The sequence below is a fragment of the Equus przewalskii genome, chromosome 16 (genome assembly GCF_037783145.1).
Source record: "Equus przewalskii isolate Varuska chromosome 16, EquPr2, whole genome shotgun sequence".
In the NCBI taxonomy this organism is placed as follows: domain Eukaryota; kingdom Metazoa; phylum Chordata; class Mammalia; order Perissodactyla; family Equidae; genus Equus; species Equus przewalskii.
In genome coordinates this window covers 69,305,749-69,318,662 of record NC_091846.1, presented here as the reverse complement: position 1 = coordinate 69,318,662, position 12,914 = coordinate 69,305,749, and the positions used below count along the sequence as shown (strand labels likewise).

General features: G+C 33.7%; 1 protein-coding gene across 8 annotated transcripts in view; it reads right to left on the bottom strand.

Annotated features, from left to right (window-relative positions):
• Positions 1-12,914, bottom strand: part of PCCA (propionyl-CoA carboxylase subunit alpha) — a 416,711-nt gene that overhangs the window by 205,323 nt on the left and 198,474 nt on the right. For all 8 annotated transcript variants that reach the window (XR_011528233.1, XM_070579174.1, XM_070579175.1 and 5 more), the window contains 3 exons: positions 6,674-6,817; positions 5,229-5,303; positions 968-1,036 (listed from right to left, as the gene is read on the bottom strand). Coding sequence is in view for 7 of the 8 variants with exons in the window: in XM_070579174.1 (XP_070435275.1) it covers positions 968-1,036; positions 5,229-5,303; positions 6,674-6,817 (288 nt within the window). In the remaining variant the exon portion in view is untranslated. The remainder of the gene's footprint in view (positions 1-967; positions 1,037-5,228; positions 5,304-6,673; positions 6,818-12,914) is intronic.

The following is a 12,914-nucleotide window of genomic DNA, read 5'->3' as shown; positions in this document are numbered from 1 at the left end:
GTATCAAGCCAGGTTGAAATTTAATTTGCAGGCCATTTTTCTGAACAGAAATGTATTGCTCCAAAAATGGAACCATATCTATTAAAATAAATCTATTTATACGTATTTTTATTTTTAAATTAGTGTTTCTCAAACAAAATACTTAAAGTTCATCTTAACAATATTAGTGTAAAAACTTAAGTGAACAAAGAAAAATAAAAGATGGTTTGTTTACCGCAACTACATAAAAAAGTACAATTTGGGAGAAAAACCATCTTGAGAAATAGGATTTTCAGTAAAGAAATCATCCTTCAATACAGGTCTAACACTTCAGAGAAAATAGCATTGTAGATTTAAATAAAATTCACAGTTTTAGCTATTGCAGGTAGAATTTTACATTTCATCAGATCTTAAGATTCTAAAGATTTTAAGAGATCTAAAAATTTAAGTGGAGTCGTTAATTTATTCTGGAAAGTCAAATTGCAAAAAGATAAGTGGGCAAAAAGACATCTTATACTCTCACATAAAATTTAATTATGTCAAATCTACATAAGTAATTAGTGATTCATAAAAAGGAAAAAGGTAAAAGTACTCTAACAAACACAGCTATCATCTCAACTCCTTGACACCATCTGCCATTCATACTGTCAGCTCAGGTGATTTTCAGGAATGGTCAGAAAAAAACCCCAATTCATTCTGAATGCCATGGGCAGGGTCGGTGCCACTGGTAGATAAGTTTGTCACTGAGGGGGCAGGGGATGATAGTTTAGTTTGATTGGGGAGGAGAGAGTGTTGCAAACTAACACGATGTTGAAATTTCTCTCTTAAAGAAAATCTGCTCTGCTTTCGCTTTTCCATCAGTGCATAAATACTCGTTTAATTGTAGCACATGATTCAGGTAAAGGCCCAATTTCAGACTTTTAAATTAAATACGTCCATTGTCTTTTCAGAATAATACTGAAAGAAATCATTAAGAAATAGAACTAACTTTTGAAATCATTGGATCATAATAAATGCTAATATCACTTCCTGGTTGGATGCCACTGTCAACCCGGACCTGAGAGAAAGAAAGAAAGAAGTGAAAGTATTGTGCAGATATTTTTCTCATAACAAATTTAATTTCCATGAAACAGATGGATAACTTCAATCTCGAATAACATTTCAGCTTGTGGAAAACAGAAAAACAATCCAAAGTATACAGAAAGCAAATTACCTTGATCTGTTAATATGCAGTGCAACATATATTTTTTGTTCTCCCAATAAAAGAAGGAATTAAGAAACTACACACAAAAAAAATACTTCATACATCACTATCCTGTGATGCATTTGTAGCTATTTGATGGTATCTTCCAACTGAAGCATAGCATGAGTGATGCCACTCCTAGTCACACTCCCCACTGTACCCTCTGAGAGTCCCAATGAGGACCCCAGTCAAGCCATGCAGCAGGACTCGGAGCACCGTCAGCTCCGTAGGAACGCTGGTCCTGGGGCTTTCATGTCTATAACACTTTCCTTTTTTGTCTCACCCTCTCAACTGTAAAATGCTTTTTTTTCTGTTACTGTTAGTCCCCTGAGACTTTAATGTTTACACAGCTTTTCTCATGGCTTTGCTTTGTAAGGACACAGCCCCAATTAGAGTTCCGATTTTGCAATTTTCATGGGGAAAAAAAATAGCACAAGTTCAAAATATTCTTTTGAAGAGCCTGATTGCTGTTAACCAGCCAACAAGTTAGTTAGTACATCGCTGATTCTTGTTTTCATCTCCCAGTTTGATATCAGCCGTAAGGCACAGAGGTTAGCCATGTAAAACTTTTAAAATGAGCAGTTGCTGCGGATGAAATATTTATTAAATTATTGTGCCTCTGTTTTGGAATCTGAAGTATTTAAAAGCTAATCAAAATACTGAAGACTGTCAAGCATGTCCTAGGGATCTTGAGGACAGAGGAATTTAATCGAAGCTGCTGGAACAGCAGGACTTTGATGCCCAACATTGTAAAGGGGTGGGAAGAGATGAGCGGAAGCTCACGTAGCTCTTCACCTGTGGGAAGAAGCCTTCCTAACAAACAGCAGCTCATCTGTCTGCAGCAAGGCAGAAAAAGGTCAACACAGCGGCTGTTAGGCCTTTAATATTTTAATTTAGGCAATTATCAAGGGACCACATGTAGAACCTCTTGTCTAGGATATCCACATGAGGGTATGATGATGGCTTTATTATATGGTGACATCAAAAGATAAAGCACAGTTTCATTCTCTCGGAAAAAAAAAATTACACTACTCTTCTCTTTGTAAGGTTTCAGAAAATAACATTATAACATACCCAGAGTGCTTCTATTTCCGTATTTGCAAACACAAACAAAAATATGGATATTTGTATTCACATTCACATGTGAAAATCTTAATTTTAAATAGAAGTCACTCAGCGCACTTAAAAAATATACTTGGCATTCTATTTTCCAAAAACATACTTCAGGACATAAACTGAAGTTCTATGAAATTCACAGTGTTTATAAAACCTAGAAAAGAATTAATGGGGCAGCTGTGAAAGTAATAAAATCATAATCTACCTTCTTCCCACATTTAAATAGCCCCCAAATGGAACTGGTAATCAAGTTATATAGCAGAAAGGACATCTCTGAACTTGTATTTTCTTAATTTTTGTAGCAAAAAGTTAAAGAGCTCATTTTACCACCATGTATTATTTAAAATGACAGCATGCTTGCTAAAGTTGGGTTTAAAATTGAGATTGGTACAAGTTCTAAAACTTTTGACTTTAAACATATCCTACTATTTGCTACATAAACTGCTACAAAGCTAGTGTGGAACTTTGATGTTCAACCCACTGGTAAAATAACACAGACAATAAAGAACATTTATTACATTCTCCTATAGTTCACAACTTAAAATTTTAGTTACCTTGGATAACACCATCCTAAAAGTTAAGTTACCTAGGGCTCTTAGATCTAACTATGTGTTTATTTACTAAAATTATAATCACAGAAGGTATGTCATTTTAATTTAAAAATACAGAGAGTAAAATCAACTTGTATAATATATAATCAACACATATCTTTGTATAAGCAAATTAACATTTCTAATTTAAAACTGTAACAAAGCATGAAGACTCTGACTTATAACTTACTGTTTATGCAGCTTTTTCCAAATAATAATCAGCTTATTTTAGTTTCAACAATGAATTAAAAGTCAAATTAAGTCTCCATCCCTCCATGGGAAAAAACGTTATGCAAAAATACATATATTTTAGCTTTTTGCACTAAAAGCTTTAAGGATAAAGTCAAATGGAATTGTAACCAAATTTCTGAGCAGAACAAAATTGTGGTCTGAAAGAACAAATTTACAAAATATGGTGATCAAAGATAAAAAGAAAATCTTCATCTTTGCCATATAAATAAATTTTAGGCTTAAAGCAGCATGTGAAACGTACAAACTGTAAGTTAACACTGAAGTATGTATTCTTATGACCAAAAAAGATAAGGGCCACAAAGGGCTTCCTAAGTTAAAACTGATCTAGTTTAAGAAGATAAAGAGGAAAAACAAACACCACCACCACCTCCCGAGCACCTGTGTATGAGTCTAAAACCACTGCTCAGAAACCTCTGGCACAATTCAAATGTCTTTTTTTCTGTACCAACAGTGGACCCTGTGAAACTATGAGCCATCTCCCACCCTGCATTCTCGAGTCACCTCTCCCCCTCAGCACAACTCCCAGCCCGCCACGTCTACCTGACAAGTGACAGCCCAATCTGATTAAATGCTTCCAAGGGAGGGGACTCGTGGGCCTCCATGACAGGCCAAAAGTGATCACCATGGAGATACATAATTACAGCTGTCAACGCATCTACTGTCCTGCTGACATCAATTTGATTGCTCCCAGCAATAATGATAGACAAAGCTTAGTGTGCACTCTCCCGCACCCAATCACTTTATCTATTCCTTGGTCCATTTAGCTGACATGCAACATTCACACAAGCAAATAACAGCAGTAAGCAGAACATTTAAGGCATTTTAATTGTTTTTTCTTTCTATGGATGGCTCACAAGCGCAAATGTTATTACATAAAACTCCTGCTGCAGCATTAATTGAAGAAAGATTTGGTGGGACAAAGACTGTAGGGGGTATAGTTTGTCCATTATCACTTGTACTTTCAACAGGTCTCACGTCTGAAAATTGCAAATTGCAAAAACTTGCGAGGGCAAAATGTTTGACATCCTGTTAGCTATTACAACGTGGTGAAAACTTCTAACAACTAGAGTAATCATTATGAATTCTTATTTAATACTTTTTTGTTTGATTAAAAAAATGTTTAGATATGTCCCTATGATACTTGTTTTCTCATCTGCTATTTAACGTCACATAACGCCTGTTAAATCTTTACAATTTTTTTTCTGCCTTCAGGCTTTGAACACAGCATGAAGTCTCCAAGCCTAGAAAGGGTCAAGTCCCTTTAGAAAGCACATGGGCAAAAACAATTTAAAAACTGAAATAAATCATATATCCAATAACATCTTCAAATTTAGAATTCTTCCTGTAATTTTTCACCATCTTTGTCCAGTAATCAAACTGAATAATCATATTCACAGATGGTACAGCCTCGTCATCCACTAGCTAACGTAATGTCATATATATATGCACTTACTACCTTGTTAAGAGACAGGGTATGTCCTTGTTCTTTTCATGAAAAAAAAAAACTATTTAATGAACAGCTATTAAATATAGAGGAAATATGAATAAAGCAGACAGTAATCACTTTTCTTTAACTGGTGTAAATAATATATACTTCTTAGAGTCCATGACACTTAACAGAATGAGGTACAGTTTGTTTTCCTTAATCCATTCAGTTAACAAGCTTATTTTGTACTTGAATTTCTTGACATCTGACTATACAGGCAAGCTAGATTAGATTTATTAAAAAGATTAAATTGTAACACAGAAAAATCATTTCCGACTCTTAGGATTCCATCATCTTTTTCATTACAATTTTCAAAAAAGTTGTGACACTGTAAAATATCATTTATTTAGAAGTCAGATGTCTCTGGACTTCCCCCATCAAGTGAACTCTGATTTTCCTCCACATCATAAAGTACAAAATATTAAAAAATAAAAAACTGATTCCCCATGAATTTTACTTGTCCTTCAATTTACACCCTTTGGTGTTGACATGCTTTAACATAAAAGTATGACATAAATCAAGATTTTAACCCCTCACTTGGTATTATAGCTTAATGACTTACACCAGGTAGATGTATTGGTTCTTGGTACTGAGACAATCTCCCAATAGACGGTAAACCAAAAGACTTGTAGGGGTCCTGAAAGTTCAAAGGAAAGGAAGCACAGTCTTTGAAATATAAATCAGCACAAGTAAGGTTAAATATTTATACAATGAAGAAGGATTTATAGGTCTATTTTCAACATACTGTATTTACCAAATCACAGATTTCAGAATATCATTGTCTTATACTCACTCTAGACAACTTAGAAGTGTATTTAAAAATCAAACAGAACTGTAAGCAGAATTTAGCCTGACCTTGATCATACTTTATTGAAATTGGTAAAATTCCAACTTTTTATAAATCTTCTTAGAATGCCTTGGGCAAAAATAAAATAACCTAGGCGCTACATCAAAACATACTCAAGTTCAGAACAACAAATGTAGTGCACTAAAGATATTTGTTTTTCTTACTCTCAAAACAGCTCGCATATGGTAAAATTTGAGAATTTTGGTTCTTCAAATAAAGACTTGAAAAGAAACTTTGCACATGCTACTAGATATGTGCTCCATTTGTAAATATCTTAAGTCATCAGAATAAATATTAAATAAGTTCAGTGTCATAACAATAAGGAAGAAAACACATTTAAAACATAATAAAAAGCAAGAACAATAACCAAGCCAAAACATATTTCTCAAGATCCTTAAAAACATTTCAAAACAACTTTCAGTACTCTTAAATGAAGATAGTGCTAATTTATTTTTTATTTCGACAGACAGGCTGCAATATCTAAAAGTAAAAGATAGTCTAAATGTTTCCTTGCATTCTTGTTTTAATCATTTGAAAAAAGCATTTTCAGGTGTCGACTGCTTTATTATCTGGTTAATATAGTTATAAATTAATATGAAAGTACTAAACTGAGAGTTTCTGAGCAAAATCTATAATTAAAATTATGAATGAAAGCTTTGCAATTTAAATTTTAGTTGTTACTTTCATATAACCATAAGGGATAAAATTACTAGGGAAAAAAGCTATGAGAAAAAATTTAAGTAAATATTGAATTAACAACTAATATGTACCCGGGGTAAGATCTCAAAAAAACAAAAGATAAAACCATAGAAATAAACGCTTCTGTTTATTTCAAATGAGGTTTGAAAACAGGCAAACAAAAAAAACCCATGGTCCATTCAAGCACGAGAATATTCAACTAATGCTTTGTTGCCCTTTAAACTGATTAGTAGCTATTCCTCCAACCAGAAAAAATATACAAAAATTAATTAAACTCAATCCTTTGAAACTATTTTGAATTATGTCAAAATTACCTAACCTTTCCCCTGGTTCAATTCTGGATTACATAATCAAATACTTGACACGGGTTATAAAACCCGAACTTTATCTTGTTTACCTATACCTGGTCCCATAACTTGGAACACAATCACCATTCTTCCTCCCAACATCATTCATTTTACCTCAGCATAAACCCGACATTCAACTGCCCAGCCGTTGATGGGAATATCAGCTTGTTTGTGCCTGAGAGGGTAACCCTTGGCAACACGGATCATTTCTTGGACTAGGTCCAGGCCAGTAATGCATTCTGTGACAGGATGCTCAACCTGCAAGGCCAATATCTGCCAGTCAATAGGTGTAGGAAAAGGTAAATAAACAGAAATAAGCAAGAAGAATTTCAACAACCTTTGAGTAAAATGAGGTTAATTATATTTAACATTTAATCCTATTTGACTAAAAAACTATCTGAGAACAAAATTAAAGAATAAACACAATATAGTACAAAGCATGATAAGAAAAACTAACACCTAAAAAGTATTTTGTAAACTATCTATATTACTTTTCCCAGTTTTTAATCAGATGTGGTCCACAAATGTTTAACACTTTTAATTTTGAAACTAATTCTTAACTGAGAATTACATATTCAGGGGCAATCTTCAATGTGGCTGATAATCAACCTATTCTGCTACACTTAGCATGGCATCTATGGAAGCAGCTTATGATTTTCCAAAGCACTAGTCTAGCCGAAGTCTCACCCACTTGCATGCTTTCACTAACCTGTCCTGACAAGCAACCAGATTAGCGTACTCTTACATCAATGCAGTGTAGCAGAAAGGAGCAGATGGATCCTGCAGGTTGTTTTCCCTCCAGACTTACATGGGGAGTGCTTAGCATGCACAATAGCAAAACTGAGCCAGTGAAATCACTGCTCTCTCAGCAAATTGCTGAGAGCTACTTTGGATGATGCTGTCATGGGGATCCCTGGCCTTCCACACTAACACATGGGCTACACATGTATAAAACCCTGCACCAACATATAGGGATACTAACAGGGATACACATTATAAATTTGATCGATTGCTTACAAGTTCCTAAACTTAGCTAAAATAAAGCCACTTATGGCACTAGCAAAGAAGAGATAATCTGTCTTTCATCTAAACCTTGAATAAGTTTTAAAAATTTAACTAAAACTTTGGCCACATCTGCTGCTTTGACACCAATTCTTTTTCTCATAAAAATTAAGCATGTTCTAAATGCACTTCACAATAGTTTCTTTATCATGACACGTCATATTTCATACACTCTGACACAGGAAAAGGTCAGTGAACAAACGAATTGTCTTTCCATCTTCAGCTACACTAATTGAAGGACAGGACTTAGTCATTATAATAATCTTGAAGCTTATCATAAGCAGACAATGCCATGGTCTTAAAAAAAAAAAGCTTTGTAAAAATAAACAGATGGCATCCATAATTAGCTCTGTGTGTGTTATGAGTTTGTTTACAGTTTCAACAACATTTTAAGACATTTTGACATAATTTTAATGACAAATAATCACTAAAATAAGCATCTGCCCTTTGTAAAATAAATGTGACACTAAATAAAGATCTTATTAGATAATTTAAAAAATATATTTTTGAAAGCAAATTAGAATTTTGCGAGAAACAAGACTGTATGATAAACACAATAAGAAAGGAAGAAACTGTAGAACCTCTCTATTATTACTAGAAACAAACTTCACGTGAGAAAGCATCTTACTACACTAACTACTCAAGAGGTGAGCCTACTATGTGCTAAGGGCTTTGTATCAATACTGTGCACATATCCCTGTCAGGTGAGAAAAGAATTTTAAAAGCTAAGTGAATGATTTAATTTCATCCTTCTAAGTCTAGTGACCAGAGAAGTATGTACTATATACTAGGCAAATAAATATATATTGAATGAATGAATGCACAGCAAATCCAGAGTCACACCTATACTAAGTGGTAGAGGTAGGGCTGGAATTTATGTCACCCCAGAGATGGTATAACCTTCTTGTTCTTCCTCACGGAAAAATGTATAAAAAAGCATGTAGTCAACATAAATGGCTATATAACTATGTGCTGTTGTCTTTTATAAAACATATTACTATGAAAGCTTAAAGATCCAATTCATTAGAGGGCTCTGTTTTATCTTAGAGATCTCCCTATAATCTGTAGGGGAAAAAAGTACATCAGACCCATATTGAATGGAATCCAAACATAGACTCACTTTAACCCTACTTAGAGTTATGTAACAGGAACATAACACAACACTTAAAAAATATAAATATATTTTAAAATAAATTAAATATAAATTAACTATAAATTAGTGAACTGCATTTCAAAATAAAAGTAATTAAGTAGATAACTAAAATAATATCTAGCTGCTCAAGACAAAAATCATTATTACAGAATTTTAAAAAAATATCCATTGAGGTTCAAGTATTGTTAAAGTTTACAAAATAGTCTAACATGCCTGAATTTTTCAGGTAACAGAAATACTTTTTTTAAAGTAAAATTTATAATTTTAAACGTTTTTGAAAAAAATCTTTCTCAAAACATTTTAATAGAATTTCAAAGTTGTTCAACAGGATATGTGAAACATTTCCTCTAGACTCTGTATTATTATTATCAGGAATCTTTTAAGAGTAACATTGTTTAAATAACCATGTATATCCCCCACCCCTGAGAACTTAGAAATCGTTTCTCTCCTAAGTTAATACTTAAGAGATCAGAACAGAGGTATATAAAGAGACAAATGGCTCCAAGGCCAAAATATAATTGAATAGTCTTAAAAATATCTTTAAAAGGAGAGGAAAGGAGAAAGGAAGGGAGGAAGGGAGGAAGAGAGGAAGGGAGGAAGGGAGAGAGGGAGAGAGGGAGGGAGGGAGGGAGGGAGGGTCAATGGAAAGTGAAGGTGACTAAGTGGAACAAAAGGTTATAAAAGAAAAAAACGTCAAAGATCGGTGTCTGGTAAGCCAACAAATTCATCTTGTCCAACCTAGAAGAAAAGTCTAACTACAAAAGGATGATGGTAATAAACACCTATTCTGAGGACTATTATGTGTGTGGTCAGGGGGATGGGAGTTGTGTCACTTCTATTTGGGAAACATGGAGTTAACCTAAATTAAATAGTTTTAGTTTTTTTTAATTAGAAAGACTCCTCAGACTCATTAATACATCACTATGTCTTGGGACTCTCCAAGAGGAGGATATCATACATCATTTATTTACCACACACTTCCTCCTTCCGTAGAGTATCTTTATGGGTTGAAAATTCCATGGAACACACTTTGAGAAATAAGGCCTTATATATTCAAAATACAAAAATGACTTCTTTATTGTGACTCTATACTCACCAAAGAAATTTTTGAGAACTTGGCTTCACATATAATTTTCCTACCCAGCAGAAATGTGTGCTAGTTCCAAGAAACATATGAATAGGGGGATCCCCCAGATAGAATGATTATGCATTGGAGATTAATACATTGACATCCTAGTATATAAATCTTGTGATTTAGTCAGCAAAAGTAAGACCTAACCAAAAAGAAGAGAGGAAAAAATCACACATGCAATAAAAAGGAGTAAGCCCTATCAAGTTAGAATTTCTGAATCCTCAAAGGTAAATTACTGAGTAAGATATTCATCAAGGTAATAGTACCACTCTTCAAAGTCTATTAGTAGCTGATAAGTCAGTTTGTATTGGCAATGCCCCTATCTCGCCATGAATCCCCTCCAAACAAGTACAAACAACAACAATCATCAAATGCCACATTATAGGACATAATCACTCTCAGGGACTAGAATGAACATCTATGGTTATATACGCCTATGTTAGACGGTCACAAACAGCTAGCTTTTTGGAGATCTATTTGCTATTTTAATTTAGTTTTGTCTTCTTGGTCACCATCAAGCTGTCACTATTTTCAGTGTTCACATCTAGACCTCTGCCACTGCCTTTTACTAATCTGTTGCTTCAAATTATTTCCTAAAAAAATAAATAACTGACCCTGTCAAATGCAACAGTGAGGTAAATTAGGTTTTGCTTCACCTGTGAGTTCTTGATGTATAAAATTTCAAGAGTAATGAATTTAGGAAAACAATCTTTCTGGTATTGTGCTGTCATTATCTATCTTTATGATTCTAAAAATTATAGTCATAAATTCTGCCACTGCCACTGTAATCTTCAGCCTTATTCCTCATTAAATACAAACTAGGAAGTATCTAAAACTAGGGAGTGAAAGCCTAATGAAATATTTCCAGAGTCTCAAAGTATCTCCCCATAAGATATTTTATTAATGATAAAGGAAAAATAGTAATTCTGTGATGGAGAAATTTGAGAGATACCACCTCATCCAAACCAACATCGCCAGTAATGGAATAAAGAGACATCGTGTGTCTCCTATGTGGTAAAGGAGAAAGAAGGACAATACCATTTCTGTAGTATTCCTGCCAAAAATGCAAAGCCTGAATTTAATCATGAAAAACCAAATACAAAAGGACGGGCATTCTATAAAATAAATGGCCTGTACTCGTTGAAAAAAAGGTAAATATCATAGTTGACAACAAAAGAATAAGGAACTGTTTCAGATGGAAAGAACATAAAGAGACATGACAAGTAAATGTAACGCAGGATCCTAAACAAGAAAATTTTTTTCTTTTGCTATAAAAGACATTAGTGGGACAACTGGTGAAATCTGAACATCATCTGTAGATTAGACAATAGTTATATGTCAACGTTAATATCCTGATTTTGATAATGGTACTGTGGTAATGTAAAAGAATTTTCTTGTTTTTAGGAAACAGAAACATGTTTAGAAGTAAAGGGGCACCAGGTCTGCAATTTACTCTGAACTACTTCAGGTAAAAAAGATAGATACAGATACAGAAATATATAGATACAGATACAGATATAGGGATGAGCAAATATAAATGTTACTGAAGGCTGTTCAGAAATTCTTTGTAATATTTTGCATTTTTCTGTACATCTGAAATAATTTCAAAAGAAAAAGTAAAGCAATGTCACTAGAAAGAGTTTTTTGTTTTTACATTACAAAACATTATTAAAATAAAGCTATCTGACTTGATCAACGTTATTTTCTCTTCAATCAAAACCTTTCCACTATGTGAAATAATCAATAGCAGATAATTTGTTCAATAGGTTTTCTCTGACTTAAACTTTTAAATATTTTATTGTTTTATTTTCCTAATAATTCCTAAGGTTTTAATAGGTAACAGGCAAGTAGTCCCTCAACAGAAGCAAGATTCAGGCAAATTTTAATTACACACTTAAGTTAACCTCAAATGAGAATTAAAACTGAGGGAAGACTAAAGGAGGGAAAAGTCACAAAAAGTGTAGAAAGACCTCAGATCAATAAAATATATGTTAACTTGGAATTATACAGAGGAGCGGTGATGAAAAGTATTCAAAGTTCCTTGAATGGAGGGATATTTGGTCGTAATTGTCAGCTGCTGAGTGGTATACCAATTGATAGTCAAAACAGAAACTGTCCCCAAAAGTAGAAGACCCAACGTACACAGCACAACTAACATCTGTATGGCAGTGAAATTTACAAAGTCCCTTCATATGCACAAACTTGTCCCTCAATGCTCCATTATCAGTTTACAGAGAAGGCACATGAGATACAAGGGGTATAAGGTGAGTGAATTCTTAATATTAAGAATTTCTAATATTGAAATAATATTATTTTAAACTAATGTAATTTTAAGTAACATCTTTATTAAAAAACATCAAGTCTAAACTGACAGATATTACAAGACTTGGTTTGCGAAAGCTATCTTTTGTAAGCAGAACTTGTTTGATTCAACTCCGGAAAGCAGTATAGGTATGATTTACCTGTTCAAATATGAAGAAATTGTCCTGTTATATAAAATTGAGTTTCATGATGGTATTTGGCATAATAAGTCCCTATCTTTTTAGTTTGTTGTTATTCCAGCCTGAAAGGATAACTGATACCATTATTTTTGGTTCTGTTCTTTTGATTCAGAGAGATTCTTTGTCCAGAACAGAATCTAAGATATACCTATTAAAATTCTGAAGCTCTACCTCCTGAGAATACAGGATTTCAAAATAAAGATCTAAAGTTGTTAGATTTTGATCCACAGGACTCAAAGATAAAAAGCACGTTGGGAAATAGGCCCCGACATAGCATTCCTGTAAACTCACCTTGAAAATAATGGCTATATTCATGAGTGGCACTAAAAATTGAACAGATTCTATCACAGCACTTCCCTGTTGACCCCAACACAAAAATCAGATGAAGAAAGGATAATGGAACTGCTATGGGTCAACTGTGTCCCATCACCACCAAACTCATATGCTGAAGTCCCTACCTCCAGTACCTCAGAATCTGACTGTATTTGGCGATGGGGTCTTTAAAGA